This window comes from Tachyglossus aculeatus, chromosome 21 (assembly GCF_015852505.1).
Source record: "Tachyglossus aculeatus isolate mTacAcu1 chromosome 21, mTacAcu1.pri, whole genome shotgun sequence".
NCBI lineage: Eukaryota > Metazoa > Chordata > Mammalia > Monotremata > Tachyglossidae > Tachyglossus > Tachyglossus aculeatus.
Window position 1 is genome coordinate 61,897,354 of NC_052086.1, and position 19,408 is coordinate 61,916,761.

Consider the following 19,408-nt stretch of genomic DNA (forward strand, 5'->3'; position numbering starts at 1 on the left):
CTTCAGTTAGCCCTATTTATTGAGCGCTCACTATGGGCGGGGCACCGGACTAAGCGCTCCGTGCTTCAGTCAGTCCTATTTATTGAGCGCTCACTCTGGGCGGGGCACCGGACTAAGCGCTCAATGCTTGTCAGTTCTATATACTGAGCGCTCACTATGGGCACAGCAGCGGACTAAGCGCTCCATGCTTCAGTCAGTCCTATTTATTGAGCGCTCACTATGGGCGGAGCAGCGGACTAAGCGCTCCATGCTTCAGTTAGCCCTATTTATTGAGCGCTCACTGTGCGCGGGGCACCGGACTAAGCGCTCAGTGCTTCAGTCAGTCCTATTTATTGAGCGCTCACTCTGGGCGGAGCACCGGACTAAGCGCTCAATGCTTCAGTCAGTCCTATTTATTGAGCTCTCACTATGGGCGGGGCACCGGACTAAGCGCTCCGTGCTTCAGGCAGTCCTATTTATTGAGCGCTCACTCTGGGCGGGGCACCGGACTAAGCGCTCAATGCTTGTCAGTTCTATATACTGAGCGCTCACTATGGGCACAGCAGCGGACTAAGCGCTCCATGCTTCAGTCAGTCCTATTTATTGAGCGCTCACTATGGGCGGAGCAGCGGACTAAGCGCTCCATGCTTCAGTTAGCCCTATTTATTGAGCGCTCACTGTGCGCGGGGCACCGGACTAAGCGCTCAGTGCTTCAGTCAGTCCTATTTATTGAGCGCTCACTCTGGGCGGGGCACCGGACTAAGCGCTCAATGCTTCAGTCCTATTTATTGAGCTCTCACTATGGGCGGGGCACCGGACTAAGCGCTCAATGCTTGTCAGTCCTATTTATTGAGCGCTCACTGTGCACGGGGCACCGGACTGAGCGCTCAATGCTTGTCAGTCCTATTTATTGAGCGCTCACTGTGCACGGGGCACCGGACTGAGCGCTCCATGCTTCAGTCAGTCCTATTTATTGAGCGCTCACTATGGGCAGAGGACCGGACTAAGCGCTCCATGCTTCAGTCAGTCCTATTGATTGAGCGCTCACTGTGCGCGGGGCACCGGACTAAGCGCTCCATGCTTCAGTCAGTCCTATTGATTGAGCGCTCATTATGGGCGGAGCACCGGACTAAGCGCTCCGTGCTTCAGTCAGTCCTATTGATTGAGTGCCCACTATGGGCGGAGCACCGAACTAAGCGCTCCATGCTTCAGTTAGTCCTATTTATTGAGCGCTCACTGTGGGCAGAGCACCGGACTGAGCGCTCACTGTGCGCGGGGCACCGGACTAAGTGCTCAATGTTTCAGTCAGTGTCAGTCAGGCCTATTTATTGAGCGCTCACTATGGGCAGAGCACCGGATTAAGCGCTCAATGCTTCAGGCAGTCCTATTTATTGAGCGCTCACTATGTGCAGAGCACCGGGCTAAGCACTCAATGCTTCAGTCAGCCCTATTTATTGAGCGCTCACTATGGGCAGAGCACCGCGCTAAGCGCTCCATGCTTCAGTCAGTCCTATTTATTGAGCGCTCACTGTCGGTGGGGCACCGGACTAAGCACTCAAAGCTTCAGTCAGCCCTATTTATTGAGCGCTCACTATGGGCAGAGCACTGGGCTAAGCGCTCAATGCTTCAGTCAGTCCTATTTATTGAGCGCTCACTGTCGGCGGGGCACCGGACTAAGCACTCAAAGCTTCAGTCAGTCCTATTGATTGAGCGCTCACTGTGCACGGGGCACCGGACTAAGCGCTCAATGCTTCAGTCAATCAGTCAGTCCTATTTATTGAGCACCCACTATGGGCAGAGCACAGGACTAAGCGCTCAATGCTTCAGTCAGTCGTATTTATTGAGCGCTTACTGTGGGCAGAGCACTGGACTAAACACTCAATGCTTCGGTCAGTCAGCCCTATTTATTGAGCGCTCACTGTGTGCAGAGCACTGGACTAAGCGCTTGGGAAGTCCAGGTCGGCAACAGATAGAGCACTTAGTCCAGTGCTCTGCACACAGTAAGTGCTCAATAAATACGATTAAATGAATAGAAACGGTCCCTACCCCACAATGGGCTCCCAGTCTAGAAGGGGAGACAGACAACATTCATTCATTCAATCGTATTTATTGAGCGCTGACTGTGTGCAGAGCACTGGACTAAGCGCTTGGGAAGTACAAATCGGCAACAGATAGAGAAGGTCCCTACCCCACAATGGGCTCACAGTCTAGAAGAGAATCATAGAGAAGCAGCGTGGCTCTGTAGAAAGAGCCCGAGCTTGGGAGTCAAAGGTTGTGGGTTCTAATCCCGCTCCGCCCCATGTCTGCTGTGTGACCTTGGGCAAGTCACTTCACTTCTCTGGGCCCCAGTGACCTCATCTGTAAAATGGGGATGTGAGCCGCACGTGGGACAACCTGATCATCTTGTACCCCCTCCCCCCAGCGCTGAGAACAGTGCTTCGCACGTAGTAAGCGCTTAACAAATACCATCATCATTATTATTATTATTAGAAGGGGGAGACAGGCAACATTCAGTCATTCAATCGAATTTATTGAGCGCTGACTGTGTGCAGAGCACTGTACTGAGCGCTTGCAAAGTACAAGTCGGCAACGTGTAGAGACGGTCCCTGCCCCACAACGGGCTCCCAGTAATGCAGAACACTGTACTAAGCGCTTGGAAAGTACCATTCGGTAAGGATGGACACTAGGGAGGGTAAGCAAAAAGGAAGAAGAGGGACGAGATATTTGATTAACATCTGATTATCCCTGGTATTTGTTGAACGCGTACTTCGCGCAGAGCACTGTACTAAGCGCTTGGGAGAGTCCCGTGCAACACGTTCCCTGACTTCAGAGCTCTTATTCATTCATTTGAGCGTATTGATTGCTTACTGAGTGCAGAACACTGTACTAAGCGCTTGGAAAGTACCATTCGGTAAGGATGGACACGGGGGAGGGAAAGCAAAAAGGAAGAGGGACGAGATATTTGATTAACATCTGATTATCCCTGGTATTTGTTGAACGCGTACTTCGCGCAGAGCACTGTACTAAGCGCTTGGGAGAGTCCCGTGCAACACGTTCCCTGACTTCAGAGCTCTTATTCATTCATTTGAGCGTATTGATTGCTTACTGAGTGCAGAACACTGAACTAAGCGCTTGGGAGAGTTCAATGCAACACTTTTCCTGCCCTCGGGAATCTTACTCATATTCATTCGATCATATTTATTGAGCGCTTACTGTGTGCAGAGCACTGTACTAAGCGCTTGTGAGCCCACTGTTGGGTAGGGACTGTATATGTTGCCAATTTGTACTTCTCAAGCGCTTAGTACAGTGCTCTGCACATAGTAAGCGCTCAATAAATACGATTGATTGATTGATTGATTCAAGGCAACACGTTTCCTGCTCCCGGGGATCTTATTCATTCGATCGTATTCGTTCATTCATTCATTCAATCGTATTTATTGAGCGCTTACTGTGTGCAGAGCACTGTACTAAGCGCTTGGGAAGTACAAGTTGGCGACATGTAGAGACGGTCCCTACCCAACAGCGGGCTCACAGTCTAGAAGGGGGAGACGGACAACAAAACAAAACATATTAACAAAATAAAATAAATGGAATACAAAATAAATAGAATTGAGCGCTTACTGCGAGTAGAGCACCCTACAAAGCGCTTGGAAAGTATATTTCAGCAATAAAGAGAGAGGGGAGACCCACAGCAAAACAAGTAAACAGGCATCAGTAGAAATAAATGACCGTCTAGAGGGGGAGAAGACAATAATATAAATAAAGTGGATAAAGGAAAGTGCTCTGGGGCTGAGGGTGGGGTGAATATCGTGTGCTTAAAGAGTGCGTGTCCCATTGCATAGAGAACAATAATGATGATGGTATTTGTTGAGCTCTTACTAGATGCCAACCTCTGTCCTAAGTGCTGGGATAGATACAACATAATCAGTTTGTCCCAAGTGGGGCTCACAGTCTTAATCCTCATTTTACAGATGAGGTAACTGAGGCACAGAGAAGTTAAGCGGCTTGCCCAAGGTCACACAGCCGACAAGTGGCAGAGCTGGGATTAAAACCCACGCCCTCTGACTCCCCACCCCATGCTCTTTCTACTTAGCCGTGCTGCTTCTCCTTCATTCATTCATTCAATCGTATTTATTGAGCGCTTACTGTGTGCAGAACACTGTACTAAGCACTTGGGAAGTACAAGTTGGCAACATAGAGAGAAGGTCCCTACCCAACAGCGGGCTCACAGTCTAGAAGGGAGAGACAGACAACAAAACAAAACATATTAACAAAATAAAATAAATAGAATTTATTTTATTCCAAGGGGAGACGGAGGTGGGGGAGAGAGGGTTTCACTGGGGAAGGCCTCAGGAGAAGCAGCGTGGCCCAGCGGAAAGAGCCTGGGCTTTGGAGTCGGAGGTCATGGGTTCAAATCCTGTCTCCGGCAATTGTCAGCTGCGTGACTTCTCTGGGACTCAGTTCCCTCATACGTAAAATGGGGATTAAGACTGTGAGCCCCCGTAGGACAACCTGATCACCTTGTAACCTCCCCAGTGCTTAGAACAGTGCTTTGCACATAGTAAGTGCTTAATAAATGCCATCATTATTTTTTATTTTTTAATATGATTTTTAGGAAGACTTTGAAGGTGGGGAGAGGGGTGGTGTGCCATATGTGGAGGGGCAGGGAGGTCCAGGTCAGAAGGAGGATGTGGGAAAGGGGTCGGTGGCAAACTAGATGAGATGGAGCCACAGTTAGTAACATAGTGAAGTGTGTGGGCTGGACTGTAAAATAGGCAATCAGCTAGGTAAGTAAGGAAGGGGGGCGCGGTGAGCTGAAAATGATGGTATTTGTTAAGTGCATACTATGTGTCAAGCACTGTGGAGTAGTACTAATGTGGTGTACTTTAAGTATTAACTGTGCTGGGACGAACTGTACTTTCCAAGTGCCTAGTCCAGTGCTCTGCACACAGTAAACACTCAGTAAATACGATTGAATGAATAATGTAGTATACTATAATATGTACTGTGTACTGAATGGTAATTGGGCTCAGTACTGGAGTAGATACAAGATAATCGGGTTGGACACAGACTATGTCTCACATCGGGGCTCGAAGACCTGCTGTTTCCATTAGGCCACACTGCTTCTCAACTGGTTGGTGTAGAACACTGATTGAGCAGATATTGACTGGAAAGGTAAATGAAGAAAAAGTCAGGTCTTAGTGTTTGTTTTTTTTAATAGTACTTGTTAAGCGCTTGTTGTTATCCTTGACTCCCCTCTCTCATTCAACCCACATATTCAATCCATCGCTAAAACTTGTCTGTCCCACCTTCACAACATCACTAAAATCCATCCTTTTCTCTCCACCTAAACTGTTACTTTGTTAATCCAATCATTCACACTATCCCACCTGGATTACTGTATCAGCCTCCTTGCTGACCTCCCAGCCTTCTGTCTCTCCCCACTCTAGTTCATAGTTCACTCTGCTGCCTGGATCATTTTTCTTCACAAACGTTTGGGACAGGTCTCCCCACTTCTCATGAACCTCCAGTGGTTGCCCACCCATCTCCGCATCAAACAGAAACTCCTTACCTTGACTTTAAATCACTCGATCACCACTCCCACCTCATCCCGTTACTCTCCTCCTCCAACCCAGCCCGCACATTTCGCTTCGCTAATGTCAACCTTCTCAGTGTTCCTCGTTCTTGACTATCTCACCACTGACCTATCATCCTCGTTCCTGCCACTTGCCTGGAATGCCTCCCCTCTTCATATCTGACAGACAATTACTCTCCCCTCGCTTCAAGGCCTAATTGAAGGCATATCTCCTCCAATAGGCCTTCCCCGACTAAGCCCCCCTTTCCTCCTCTCCCTCTCCCTTCTGCCTCACCCGTCCCAGCCCCGCAACACTTTTGTACATATCTGTAATTGATTTATTTTTATTAATGTCGTCCCCCTCCTCTGGAGTGCAAGCTCATGTCAGGGACTGTCTGTTTATTGTTGTATTGTACTCTCCCAAGTGTTTACTACAGTGCTTCGCACACACTAAACACTCAATAAATATGATTGAAGGAAGGAAGGAATGTGCCTGGCACTATTCTAAACGCTGAAGTAGACAGAAGCTAATCAGATCGGACACAGGCCATGTCTCACATGGAGCGCCCAGTCATAATCCCCATTTTCCAGATGAGGTAACTGAGACACAGCGAAGTTAAGTGATTTGCCCACAGTCAGACAGCAGACCAGTGCCTTGACAATAATTTATTGTACTTTGCCAAGTGCTTAATACAGTGCCCTGCACATAGTAAGCACTCATTAAATGCCACTGATTGATTGATAACAGGGCTTCCAATTGTTCTGTTCTCAACTCAGGATGGGACCCAAGTAGATTCTCAGAAAAAATGTAGGGATGACGATGATGAAGGAATTTTGGAATGAAAAGAAAGAAGGTTAAAAAGGTGGGGTTCTAGAGAGGTACAAGAGTGAGCAGTCACGGGAGGGATGAAATTTAGCCACTTCAATCCATCTCTGTAATAGGCTGGTTTCCAAATATAGGGACAAGGGATTTTACCCTACAAGTAATATTAATAATCCCTTAGATTGATTGACTCTCTCCAAGATCTCCAAGCACTTTTATCTTGTTTTATCAATGCCATCATCATCATCATCATCAACTCCTGCGTGCCTGCAATGCAGGCCCTTGGGAGCATACTTCACATAGAAGAGTGGATAAAAGTCAGCTTACAATCTAGAGGGGAAGCCAAACATAGAAACTATTTAAAATGAAATATTTAAAACATGTAAACAACAAATATAATAAATAGCAAATGAACTAACCATCAGGTTAGTTCAGAGCAGCACATGATCTTCCCCTGTTTGAGATACTCTAACATTCTGAAGTTGTTAAAGGCTCCCCTACTCTTCCACCTGCTTTCTGCTTCTCAGTGGCAGGGCATTGATGGGAAAGAGAGGTCAGGCTTTGAAGACCACTGGGGCCCTGCCGCTCTTCCCCTTTACTTGCCCCCTGATTCATTCATTCAATCGTATTTATTGAGCGCTTACTGTGTGCAGAGCACTGTACTAAGCCCTTGGGAAGTGCAAGTCGGCAAGGTATAGAGACAGTCCCTACCCAACAATGGGCTCACAGTGTAGAAGGAGGAGGCAGACAACAAAACAGAACATGTAGACGGTTGTCAAAATCGTCAGAACAGATAGAATTATAGCTATATGCACACATTCATTAACAAAATAAATAGAATAGTAAATATGTACAAGCAAAATAAGTAGAGTAATAAATCTGTACAAATATATACAAGTGCTGTGGGGAGGGGAAGGAGTGGTTAGGGTTTCCTGCCATGATGGTCAATGGCTTGTGGCCCAAGGCCTCACCGTACTAGATTAGGTGGTGGATTATACCTGGAAATGTATGGGAAGCCTGTAGGGGCAAACATTATTATCCTGATTTTACGGATGGAGCAGGGAAGGACTAGAATGGTTCAATTACTTGTCCGAAGTAGCCTGTGCTGAGTTGGGCTAGTGAAGTGTTTTGGTGGAAAGTATTGTTAAAGAAGAATGAGGAAATGCAAATCAGTTCTCCCCATCCTACCATGCCTCGCTGATCTCCTACTGCAACCCAACCTTCACCCTTCCCTCCTCCCGCCATCCTACTCTTCGTAGCTCAATCTCATCTTTCCTCATCGACGCCTTGCACGTGTCCTCTCTTCTACCTGGAACCCCCTTCCCCTTCCTATTCAACTCCTTTGTATTGTACTCTCCCAAGTGCTTAATATAGTGATCTGCACAGAGTAAGCACTCGATAAATGCCACAGAATAATATCTGTCAGGCCACCACTCTCCTCACCTTCAGAGCCATACTAAAATCTAACCAGCCTCTCATTTCCCCACCCTATTGGCCATCGTTTCTGAGTTCTTTATGCACTTGGGTCTGTACACTTGAGGCCTTTTGATATTCACCCCACCCACACACAACCCCGCAGCACTTACGTAGGTAATTTTTATATTTTACTGCTCCCCTATCTGAAATTAATTTTAGATGCCTATCTCCCCTCTACACTGTAAGCTCCTTGTGGGCAGGGATTGTGTCTACCCACTCTATTGTACTGTACTAAGCACTTGTGAGAGTACTAAGTACAGTATTCTGCATACAGTGAGGGCTCAGTAAATACCATTGATTGAGTCGGTCATAACATTAACCCTGGCTTAGTGGAAATAAATCACCTTTCAGTTTATCAAATGTATGGTTTAATTAATTAATTAATTATTAATTAATGATGGTATTTGTTAAGCGCTTACTATGTGAAAAGCACTGTTCTAAGCACTGGGGGGTACAAGGTGATCAGATTGTCCCATGTGGGGCTCACAGTCTTAATCCACATTTTACAGATGAGGTAACTGAGGCACAGAGAAGTTAAGTGACTTGCCCAAGGTTACACAGCTGACAAGTGGCGGAGTCAGGATTCGAACCCATGACCTCTGACTCCCTAGGCCAGGCTCTTTCCACTGAGCCCCGCTGAATGATTTGGTTCATTTCGTTCAGTCATATTTATTGAGTGCTGACTATGTGTAAAACACTGTATGCTTGGGAGAGTACAGCATAACAATAAACAAACACATTCCCTGCCCACAACAGTTGTGTCTCTGGAGAGTAAACAGGGTGTACCCTTGGAAGTAAACAATCAAAAGCTTTTTGAAGTTTTTGTTTTTTTTTTTTTACTACTGCTGTTCTCTGTAATCAAGCTTAATGTTTTTATTAAGAGTCCCAAATGTTTTCACTGCTCAGACCATGCAGAGGATGCATCCCTGCCCTTCAACAGCTTACATTCCAAAGCAGTGTGTGACCTAAAAACCATAATCACTTTTCTAATTGTTCCTCAGAACAATCTGACCTGGCCGTATTTCCTTCCTCACTGTGGTCCACTCCTTTGAGACTGTCCAACATTCTTGGGGCAGTTATTTTTTTTTTAAATCACTTTGAATTCAAAAGATTTTTTTTTGCCTTTGCTGGCTCCTCTTCAACCTACTGACCTTCCTTCAGACCAAATAATGCGGAACTGCCCCAGTCTGGTTACATTTTTCAATCAATCATCGGCTCAAACTGTAGTATTTATCAAGGACCTACTATGTGCAGAGCATTGTACTGAGGATTTCCCCCAACCACCTGCTTCAAAGCAAAGGCGCCCTGGTCTTCTGGTTAGAATTCTTCACTGGTGTCGATGGCCCAGGCCAGCCCATTCCATTATGGGCGTCCTTGGACTTTCCATTGCCCAGCCAGAGTTGGGCAAGCGTAGCTTCCCTGACAAGCCTGTGACAGCATCGCCACCCACGCCCTCTCCATAGGCCAGCCTTTATTCAACGTGAGAAGTGACAAAGCTGAGTCCTGTATTCATTCAATCGTATTTATTGAGCATTACTGTGTGCAGAGCACTGTACGAAGTGCTTGGAAAGTACAATTCGGCAACAGATAGAGACAATCCTGTAGCTTCTACTGGGTTCTCCAAGGGGGGTTCAGGAGGTTACCTTCCCGGCTTTGTCAATGCATAGCATCAGCCTGCCTGAATTGTGCTCTACCCCTAGCAAGCGCTCAACAAATACCACTGATCGATTGGATGTTCAGCTGCGACTCTAGGAAAAGCCAAGATGTGTGGCCGTTACTCAGGAAGTGCTGTTGCAGTTCTTTTCTTGTTTCACCAGTTAAGCTATGCTAAATCCAGGCATCCTTTGGCACTTTCTGCTTCTCAAGCTACCACGGGGGAGGGGGAACTTGGGGGAGTGGCCAGGAATCCTGCTCTGCCACTTGTCTGTTATGTGACCTTGGACACGTCACTTTGCTTCTCTGGGCCTCAATTACCTCATCTGTTAAATGGGGATTGAGACTGTGAGCCCCACGTGGGACAGGGACTGTGTTCAATCCGGTTACTTGCATCCCCCCGTCCCCCGCATCGCTTAGTAGAGTGTCTGACACACAGTAAGTACTTAACAAATACCACAATTATTATTAATTATTATTATTGGGAGCCTCAGCGCTTAATACGGCGCCCTGTACATAGTGGGTGCTTATTAAATACTATTACTACTACTCAGTTGGTTCTGAGCTCCTGCAGATTCAGTTCCACTTTTCTTCTTCAGTCAGTGATATTCAGCGAGGGTCTGGGAAAATACAGTAGAGGAGGTAGACACAATCTCCCCCCCACCTCCCCTTTGAGTATCTTACAGTCGAATGGGGGAGACTGACCTTTAAGTACATTGCAGAGAGGAGGAAACACCAGAGCGTCAGTTTGCAGAAGTGCTGTGGGGCTTGGGTGAGCATCAAAGTGCTTAGGGGGAATGAATTGAAGTGCACAGATGACGTAGAAGGAAAGGAGAATAGGGTGGGCAGAAAAGAGGTTAGTCAGGGAAGGCGTGTGTGGGTTCCTTTATGCAAAGCTGTCTTAGGTGAGTTTCCTGCTGCTGTGGTGATAACTACACGAGGAGTTTTAAACAAATCAGCCAGTTCCCAGAAGGACTCACAGCATGATAAGACCTCCCCTGCTGTCCCTTCTGTGGTCGTCCACACCCAACCAGCTGCCTTGATTATCTGCATCATTATTGCGTGCACTTCACGCGCCATTGGGCTTCTCGGCCCTCCCTGAGTCACTTCTCAATCCTCGGAGGGCGATTGAGAGTGTTATCTCCTTCGGACAGATGGGGAAGCTAAGGTTCTGAGAGGAGGAGTCCCTTGACCGAAGTCACGCGGTAAGCGACAGGACTCGAAGCACTTTCGGGTATCCTGTGTCCAGGGACTACTGCGGCAGGCTCTCAGTCCCTAGTGAAGGATAGAGAACATGAGTGAAAGAGCCCAGCCCCTGATGTCACATGCCCTTGCGGGTCACGGCTACCTACGGTTTTGGAGGCATGCAGCAGTCTCTGTGGGTCTAGGTTCAGCCGAAGTTGACAGCTGATTTCCTGAACCCTCCTGGGAAAGTGGAGCTGTAACGTGGCCCTAGGAAACCACTTCAGACAAGAGTGCCCCGGGTTGGGAAGAGGTTTTTATGTGTCGAACTTATTGTGCCTTCACTAATGAGTCTCAGTAGAGGACTGGTGTTTCAAGGGAAATGGTTTAGGCAGCAAGTATTCATTTTGCCATTGCTTAATTCTCCTGCAGAGCATTTTCTGGTGTGAGGTACAGCAGTAATGCACACCCCTCCACACAAAACTCTCCGCTTCTCCCACAAAGACCTCTGATCCCTTGACACTCCCCTCCCAACCCTCTCAATCTTTCAATTTTCCCAAGTCCATCATGCTCCACTTGGTCTCCGTACCCAACCTTCTTTCTCTTGAAACACAAATCCACGCCCTCAATTCTGCCCTCTCCACTGAACTAACCTCTCTCACTCCCCTGGCCTTCTGCCAATCTCATAGCAGCCCTGGATCATCTGCACGCTACTTTCCCTCCACGCTTGTGCCTCAGAGCCTGCTGGCAGAAAGCCAGACGTCAAGGTGAACTTCTCTATCTCAAATTCATCCTCACTTTCTATAACGCTACCCTCTCCTCTGCACAGCAACAATACTTCTCCATCCCTATTAGCTCCCATTGCCTACACCAGCTGTTTCAGGCTTTTAATTCCTTCTTCAAACCCTTCATCTCCCTGCATCTCCCATCTCTTGTCCCTAATGACTTGGCCACATACTTTGTTGAGAAAATCAAAACCATCAGCCATGAGCTCTGTAAAATGTCCCTAGCACCTAGTCAATCCCACCCTCCTCTTGCTCTGTCTTGGACTCTCCCATCCTTCCCAGCAGTATAAGTGGACATTGCCTTTCTCCCTTTAAAGTCAACCCCCTTCGCCTGGGTCTCTGACCTCATCTTTTCACACTTTAGTAAAACATTTGGCCTGTCTCATCTTCCCTCCTTGACCACCATCTTCAATGGTTCACTCTCCAATGCTTTCAAACATGCATATCTCCCCATCCTAAGCAAGGCTTCCTTGTTCCACAGCTCCCTCCAGAAAGAGAGAATGAGAGGGAGAGAGAGAGAGAGAGAGAGTGTGTGTGTGTGTGTGTGTGTGTGTGTGTGTGTGTGTATTTGTGTGCGTGCGTTTTCATCCCTCTCCCCCAGTGTGGAGAAGAAGCTTTCCCATGCCAAAAATTAGGGCCATTCAGTAATGGGCACCAAACTCCCTTCTTTCCCCCTTCTCCTGTCTCCCTCTGGAGTCGGTTCAGAAATGGATTCTGGATTCCCAGCTTTATTTCCAGACCTGGAGCGGCCTGCTGAACCACTCTGACTCAGAGTCCTCGCCTTCCGGGTCTCCAATCTGGCTTCCCCCGCCTCATGCTTTACCTGCTTTCTAACCATTTCCGTGTTCATTAGCATCTGCACCAACAGTGGGGAAGGAAGAACGAATGCAGGTCTGTCAGTAGGCTGTCTGGAAACTGCTTTGACAAAGTGGGTTGGGAAGAAGGTAAAAAAAAACTGAGCTAAAATGAGGTTTCTGACTTTTGGGTGGATTTCATCTATCGCTGTTCTCCCTTTGGACTTCTTCTGGGCAGGGAACACGTCTACCAACTCTTTTGTATTGTACGTCCTCCTGTGTTTAGTACAGTACTCTGCACGCAATGAGCGCTCAAAAAAATACCACTGATCGATGGAGTACAACTCAGCTCTGACCCCAGAAGCAACGATTCAGGTTCCAAGCCCCAAGACATTGGCCTTAATGAATCAATCAGTGATATTGGTTGAGGGCTTACTATGTGCCGAGCACTGTACTAAGCGTTTGGGAGAGTTAGCAGAATTAGCAGGCACGTTCCCTGCCCTTGACGAGCCCCTCAGGAATCATCATTGCGTTTACCTTGAACAGCCTCTTCCGTCTGTCGATCTCACCCCGTGGTCGGTCAGAAGCAGACTGGGAGTTGGAGGCTGGGAGTTGGAAACCCAGAGCGTAAGGGAAATGGGGTGGCCCCGACTCCAGCTGTGGCTCCTTTCTGCACCTCGACAACCTGTGCTGATGTCCCTCCCAAACCTAAAGGTTTCCGCTCCCCACTTGCTGAGCACCCTGAGTTCTGCTCACCATCTCTTGCCTCTTTCTTGTTCCTGTGTTGTAGAGGATGAAAGCCTACCACAAGCTGCCCTTCCGGGAGACCCAGATTGCCGCAGGGCCCTTTGGGGAAGAGGAGGAAGAGGAGGAGGATGAGGAGGAAGAGGAGCACCCGAAGCCTGCTGGTCCTCCCAAGTTTGGTCCGCCGCTGTGGTGGCTGGGAAGCGCCCTGCTGGCCGGAGCCGTTCTGCTGGGGGGAGCCACCCTCTGGGCCCTCGGCCGGCTGGAAGTGGCCACCCCGCCCCCAAAATGCAGCTCCGTGCCCGAGGCCCACCGCTTCGACTGCTATCCCGAGCGGGACACCGTGGTGACCGAGGAGCTCTGCCTGGGCCGGGGGTGCTGCTTCCTGCAGGACGGTGGCTCCGCGGGGCCGCCCTGGTGCTTTTACCCTCCCGATTTCCCTAGCTACACCCTGAAGAGCGTGAGGCAGACAGCTGTCGGCCTGGAGGGGACCCTGGTGAGGAAGGTGCCGGCCTACTACCCCCGGGACGTGCCGGAGCTGCGCCTGACGGTGGACTTTGAGATGGACGCTCGGCTCCACATCAAGGTCAGTGGCGGGGGGTGTCCTCCCCGGGGGTCAGTCGGTCCAGGCCGTAATCTTCTCACCAAAAGTCTCCCTTCTCCAGTGGGGCTGACAAGCTTGGATGAGAGAGGCAGGGAGACCAGACACTAGGGGTGGAGTGGTTAGTCTGCTATCAGCCAGCTCAGAGGAACCTCCTACCCCCACCCTTTGCCCTGGGTGACAGAGAGGATGCGTTACCTGCCCAGGCCGTGGACAGGTTGACTCCCTTCACTTCTCCCACCCTCTGCTCCTCTTCAGCTGACCGACGCCACCAGCCCAAGATATGAGGTGCCCTTGGAGGTTCCCCGAGCCACGAAGAGAGCTGAGAACCCCCTGTACATCCTGGACTTCTCCCGGGAACCTTTTGGGATATTGGTGAAACGCCGAGGATCAGGCGTTGTTTTGTGAGCTTTCTTTCTCTACTTTATCACCTTTGCGATTAGTTTCTTGCCTTCTTTCCTAGGACCTAGGCCCTTTCAAGACCTAGTCCACGCCCTTAGGACACTGCATGTGTGCAGGCAGGAGAACCTTACCCTTCAGGACTGCACATGCCAGCTGTATCTGGAGGCACAGATGTCCCTCCACCTTCCCCCAGCTAGCCATATAATAAAGTATATTGAGCTCTCAATAGCTGCCGAAGCACTGTGCTAAATGCTGGAGGGGATGCGAGTTAATAAGATCGGTCACAGTCCCTGTCCCTCAGGGTCTCAATATCTTAAGAGGTTGAGACATCTGGTATCTTATCTTCATTTTGCAGATGAAGAAACTGAGGCATAGAGAAAGAGGTTAAGTGACTTGTCCACGATCAGTCGATCAATCAGTCATATTTATTAAGCACTTACAGTGTGTGGAGCACTGCACTAAGCACTTGGGATAGCACAATATAGTGGAGTTGGGCCACCCATTCCCTGCCCATAGTCTAGAGCTTACTGTCTAGAGGGGAAGATGGACATTAATGTTAATTAATATTGATGTCTATCTCCACCTCTAGGCTTTGAGCTCACTGTGGGCAGGAATGTGTCTGTTTGTCGTTATACTGTACTCTCACATGCACTAAACAGAGCTTTGCAACAGTAAGTGCTCAATAAATATGATTGATTGAATGAATAAATGATATTAATATGAATAAATAAATAACGGATATGTATGTAAGAGCTATGGGGCTGAGGGAGGGGCGAATAAAGGATGAAAATCCAAGTGCAAGGGCGATGCAGGAGGGAGTGGAAGAAGAAGTAATGAGGGTTTAGTTGGGGAAGGCCTCCCGCAACAGGCCAGTGGCAGAGCTGGTATCAGAATCTGGTCTCCTGAATTCTAGGCCCTCTCCACTAGCCCACGTGGCCTCTGTAGCTACCAAGGGCTGGTCTTAGTGGCCCCAAACCCTGCTTTGTGGCAGGCTTCTCCGCAGGTGGCAGACTGGCAGACTGCCCTGGGAGTTGGTTGGTGGTGATGTGAAGTTATATTCTTGTCATTCCCGGCAGAATGTTCCCTGTGGGCAGGGCTCCAGCTGACCTCACCACCCCCATTGTCTGCAGGGTTGAGAGGTGGGAGTTGGGGCAGAGGCTGTTGCTATTTAGGTGCTTTGGAGCACAGCGCCTAGGGAAAGGATTCCCTTTAGGTTGAGAAGCAGAGCCCAGCAAAGCCTGAGCTAGTAGCACAGTCAGTCAGACAATCAGACAGTCAATCATATTTATTGAGTACATACTGGATGCAGACCACTGTACTTAGCCCAAGAAGTCCACCATTGGCCTCTTGAAAAAAACATGGGCATCAAGAGACCATGGGCACCAGGAGAACATGGGAATCAGGAGACTCTCAGTTCTAGTCCTGGCTCTGCCAGGTTTTTGACTGCTTTGTGACCTTGGGCAAGTCATTTAGCTTCTCTGTGCTTCTCTGTTCTCATATGTAAAATGGAGATTCAATTCCTATTCTCCCCCCACCCCTTCGACTGTGAGCCCCCTGTGGGACAGAAACTGGACTCCATCTGATTATCTTGTCAACACCAGCACTTCTCAGTGCTTGGCGTGGATTAAATGCTTCAAAAATGCCATCACTGTTGTTGCCTTGCGTGTGCCAGCCCTTTCACGATCAGTCCTATCCAGGTTTTTCGCCATTCTCTCCCTATGTCTCATTTGTAATCTGCCAGTGAACCTCCCTGCACTGGTGTTCCCCATGGTGGGATCTCTGGTTTAGGGATCTGATTAGAAACTTGAATTAGCCCAGGAAGCACTTGAAACCTCCTCTTTTTTTTACAGTATTTGTTAAGTACCTACTATGTGCCAGGCACTGTTCTAAGTCCTGGGGTAAATACGAGATAATCAGGTTGGACACAGTCCCTGTTCCACATGGGGCTCACAGTCTTAATCCCTATTTGACAGATCAGGTAACTGAGACACAAGAAAGTGAAGTTACCTGCCCAAGGTCACCCGGCAGACAGGCGGTGGAGCTGGGATTAGAACCCGGGTCTTTCTAACTCCTGGGCCTGTGCTCTATCCACTAGGCCACATTGAGATTACGATTGGATCTATGCAGCTTTTGGGTCAAGGCCTTGGCCCCGACCAGCCACATCCGCCTTCATGAAAGTCAGGGTCTCCCCCACCGTGCTGAGTCATGGGCTCTGGAACCCAATAACGGTGGCGGCCGGGTTGGAGCAGTGGGTGAAGAGATTTCTAAATATAGCAGGCAAATCAGTTGAAGTGCTTTGGTGAAGGGGGGCTGAAGGCTGTAGTGGAGAAGCTGAGAAGCTTCGAATGACTGATTTAGTCTCTCCCTCTCTACCTCACCCTGTCCCTTCAGCTGCCCCCTGGTAGTTTCTTTGCACCTACCCCCTCCTTTTCTGTCTTAAGGCTTCAATCTCTCCCTAAGAATTTCCCCTAACTTCTGCCATTTCCTTTCCCTTCCCCTCCAATCTATTTGCACTCACTTGTGTGCTCTTTTTCTCCATTATTAGACCTGTTTTTCAACCACCTCTAGCCCTTATGTGTCTTATACCCATCCTTGTCACTTGTGTACATTTGTCTACTCAACATCTGGCCATGTATTGATTCTGATATTTCATCCTGACATAGGCGTTCTACTCCCTATCTGATTCCTTTTCTTTCTACTGCTACCATTACTTGTTAATATTTTTATGTCATTCTGTCCCCAACCCACATTAGACTGTCAACTCTTGGTAGGCAGGAGACATTTCTAAGGCTTCCGATATACTGTCCCAAGTGTTTAATATAGTGCTTGGCACTCAGTGGGTGCTCAGTAAATACCGTTGCTTCTGCTACTTTACAGGCAAGGAGCACTGGGGGATATTGGCGATTCTGCACTAAGTCCCCATCTAGACTGTAAGCTCGTCGCGGGCAGATAATGCGTCCACCCACTCTGCTGTATTGTACTCTCCCAAGTGCTTCGTATAGTGCTCTGCACAGAGTTAGCGCTCAATAAATACAATTGAATGAGTGAATTGACTGTACCAGAGCACAAGTACCTTTCTCATCAGTCCCCTCCCTGTCTGTGCTTTCCCTCTGTTTCTGCAGGTTGAACAGCAGCGTGGCCCCGCTCATCTTTGCTGACCAGTTTCTCCAGATTTCCACTCTCCTCCCATCTGAATTTGTCTATGGGCTCGGAGAACACCGCCATGGCTTCCTTCACCAGCTGAATTGGACCACCCTGACTCTCTGGGCTCAGGATGTCCCCCCTATGGTAGCAGCCCTCAATCCTCCAGTCCAAGCCCCTCGCCCCCTCCCCTCCTAGCTACAGGCCCGCATCTGTATCTACCGGCCACCTCTGGTTTAGAGGAGTTGAGCTGCTGTGTGGGGCCATTTGCATTCTGGAGGTGGCGGGAAAGGGTGGTTAAAATTTGCTGCCCTGTATTCTGTTCGTGTGGTTCATCCAGAGTGGAGTCCCCCAGGAGTGAAGGGGGTTGCCAAGATTGGGCTCTCATATTTAATTTCCTAGAACGAGAGGACTGGAAGGGACTTGAGGAGATTACTTGGTTTAGGCTTTGCCTAGACCATCTAGGGCAGATAGATGGTTGTCTAATCTATTTTTAGAGCCCTCCGGGGTTGGAAGTTCTGGAGCCTTTTTTAGCAGAGTGTTTCGACGGTTAATCACCCTTACAGTTAGGATTCCAGATGAGGATTCCTGCTGTGTTAGTGGGGGGCAAGGAGTTTAGTCTGTCAACGGCTCTTGTCAATCAGTGGTATTTATTGAGCTCGGACGAAGTGCAGAGCGACAGTAGAGGGAGCAGACACAATCCCTGCCCTCAAGAAGCTTACAATCTACAATCTCATCTTGGTTTTTCCTCCATAATACCTCAAGTTTCCAAGTTTCCTTCCCCACCACAATCCTTTCTCTTTGGGGCCTGGGTAGAGAACATGAAACCCGGTCTTCTCACAAGGCTTCTTCCTTCAGGAGTCCTACAACCTGTACGGGGCCCACCCCTTCTACCTGGGGATGGAGCCAACCGGAACGTCACACGGGGTTTTCCTGCTGAATAGCAATGCCATGGGTAAGTGTCCTCGCCCACTGCCCTGGGAAGGGCCGAGGTCTGAGGGGAAGCGGAGTCCTTACTGGGATAGTGATTCCACGTTATCTCAGGAATCCCAGGGAAGAATCTGTGGGAACTTGTAGCAGAACTGGGGGACTTTTGTTTGATTTGGGGTGGGGGGGGTTGGGGATCTTTTATAATATTTAAGTGCTTACTATGTATCAAGCACTGTTCTAAGCACTGGAGTAGGTAAATGTTAATCAGGCCAGGTACGGTCCCTGTCCCACAATGGGGGCCACAGTCTAAATAGGAGGGAGAACAGGTATTGCATCACCATTTTTCAGATGAAGAACCTGAGGCACAGAGCGGTTAAATGACTTGTCCAAAGTCACACAGCAGGGATTGGAACCCAGGTCTTCTGGCTCCCAGGCCTGTGGTCTTTCCACTAGGCCATGCTGCTTCCCTGTTCCAGGTAGGGGGATGGGGGCTCCAGCCTCCATTGCTGGAGAGGACTTAAATTGAGAGCTCTTCAAGAAACAAGGACTGTCTAATTCCCACCTGCCTATTTGCTCCCAGAGCTTAGTAGCATGCCCTGCATTCAGCAAGTGCTTAATAAATACTACTACTACTACTACCAGGACACTCAGGATACTGGCAATTCAGGGAAATTGTGGTTGGGCAACACATTGAGCCTAGACATCTGTTTCCTGGTTTGGGTCAAGCTCTTTAGCAATTGTTGAGCGGTTAACCTTGTCTGGCTCCCTCTCCCAACTCCCCTCATTCAGTCCTACCCCGCAGCTCCCACTGGATCCTTCTCCCCACCCCTCCAATGTTTCTTCTCCACTTTATACCAGAGCTGAAGCGCTTTTGAGAGTAGATGGGAAGTGGTGCTCCTGTGCAGCTTCAGTCTGCTCTTTGCACAGCTGGGCCCTTCTGCTCCCAGCTGAGGCCTTGGCAGTCAGCTCCTAGAGGGCAGAGGTCTTCCAGGGCCAGTTGTGCAGCCCGACGGGTGGCATCCTCTGGCCGTCCAGCCGGGAGCCCATCCTGGCCAGGGCGTTTGCTTTCAGCAGGGTCGTGACATCACATAATCGTGTCTGGCCAGCAACTCTGTTGGATCCGTCTCAGCTGGGCTGCCATGGGTTTCTGCCATTCAACAGGAATTCAGGCAGTCTACCTGCTCGAAAGGCCTTGGTAGTCTTTCTCGGTGATTCCCGCAGTTCCCTGGGGCTGGGCATTTCAGAGCGAGGATGGATGATGGTGTGACCCCAGGCCAGTGCCCAGAATCAGGATTTCGAGGTTCTCTGATCGATTTGGTCCTC

The 19,408-nt window shown here is 49.0% G+C and overlaps 1 protein-coding gene across 3 annotated transcripts in view; it reads left to right on the top strand.

Annotated features, from left to right (window-relative positions):
- The window catches only part of LOC119942223 (lysosomal alpha-glucosidase-like), a 49,205-nt gene that overhangs the window by 10,790 nt on the left and 19,007 nt on the right, over nt 1–19,408 (top strand). For 2 of the 3 annotated variants that reach the window (XM_038762876.1, XM_038762875.1), the window contains exons 2-5: nt 13,058–13,597; nt 13,871–14,016; nt 17,137–17,302; nt 18,014–18,110. In XM_038762876.1, coding sequence (XP_038618804.1) covers nt 13,061–13,597; nt 13,871–14,016; nt 17,137–17,302; nt 18,014–18,110 — 946 coding nt within the window. In that variant the 5' untranslated portion in view covers nt 13,058–13,060. Of the gene's footprint in view, nt 1–10,647; nt 10,712–13,057; nt 13,598–13,870; nt 14,017–17,136; nt 17,303–18,013; nt 18,111–19,408 lie in introns of those variants that run through there. The other variant, XM_038762877.1, reaches the window with a different exon arrangement.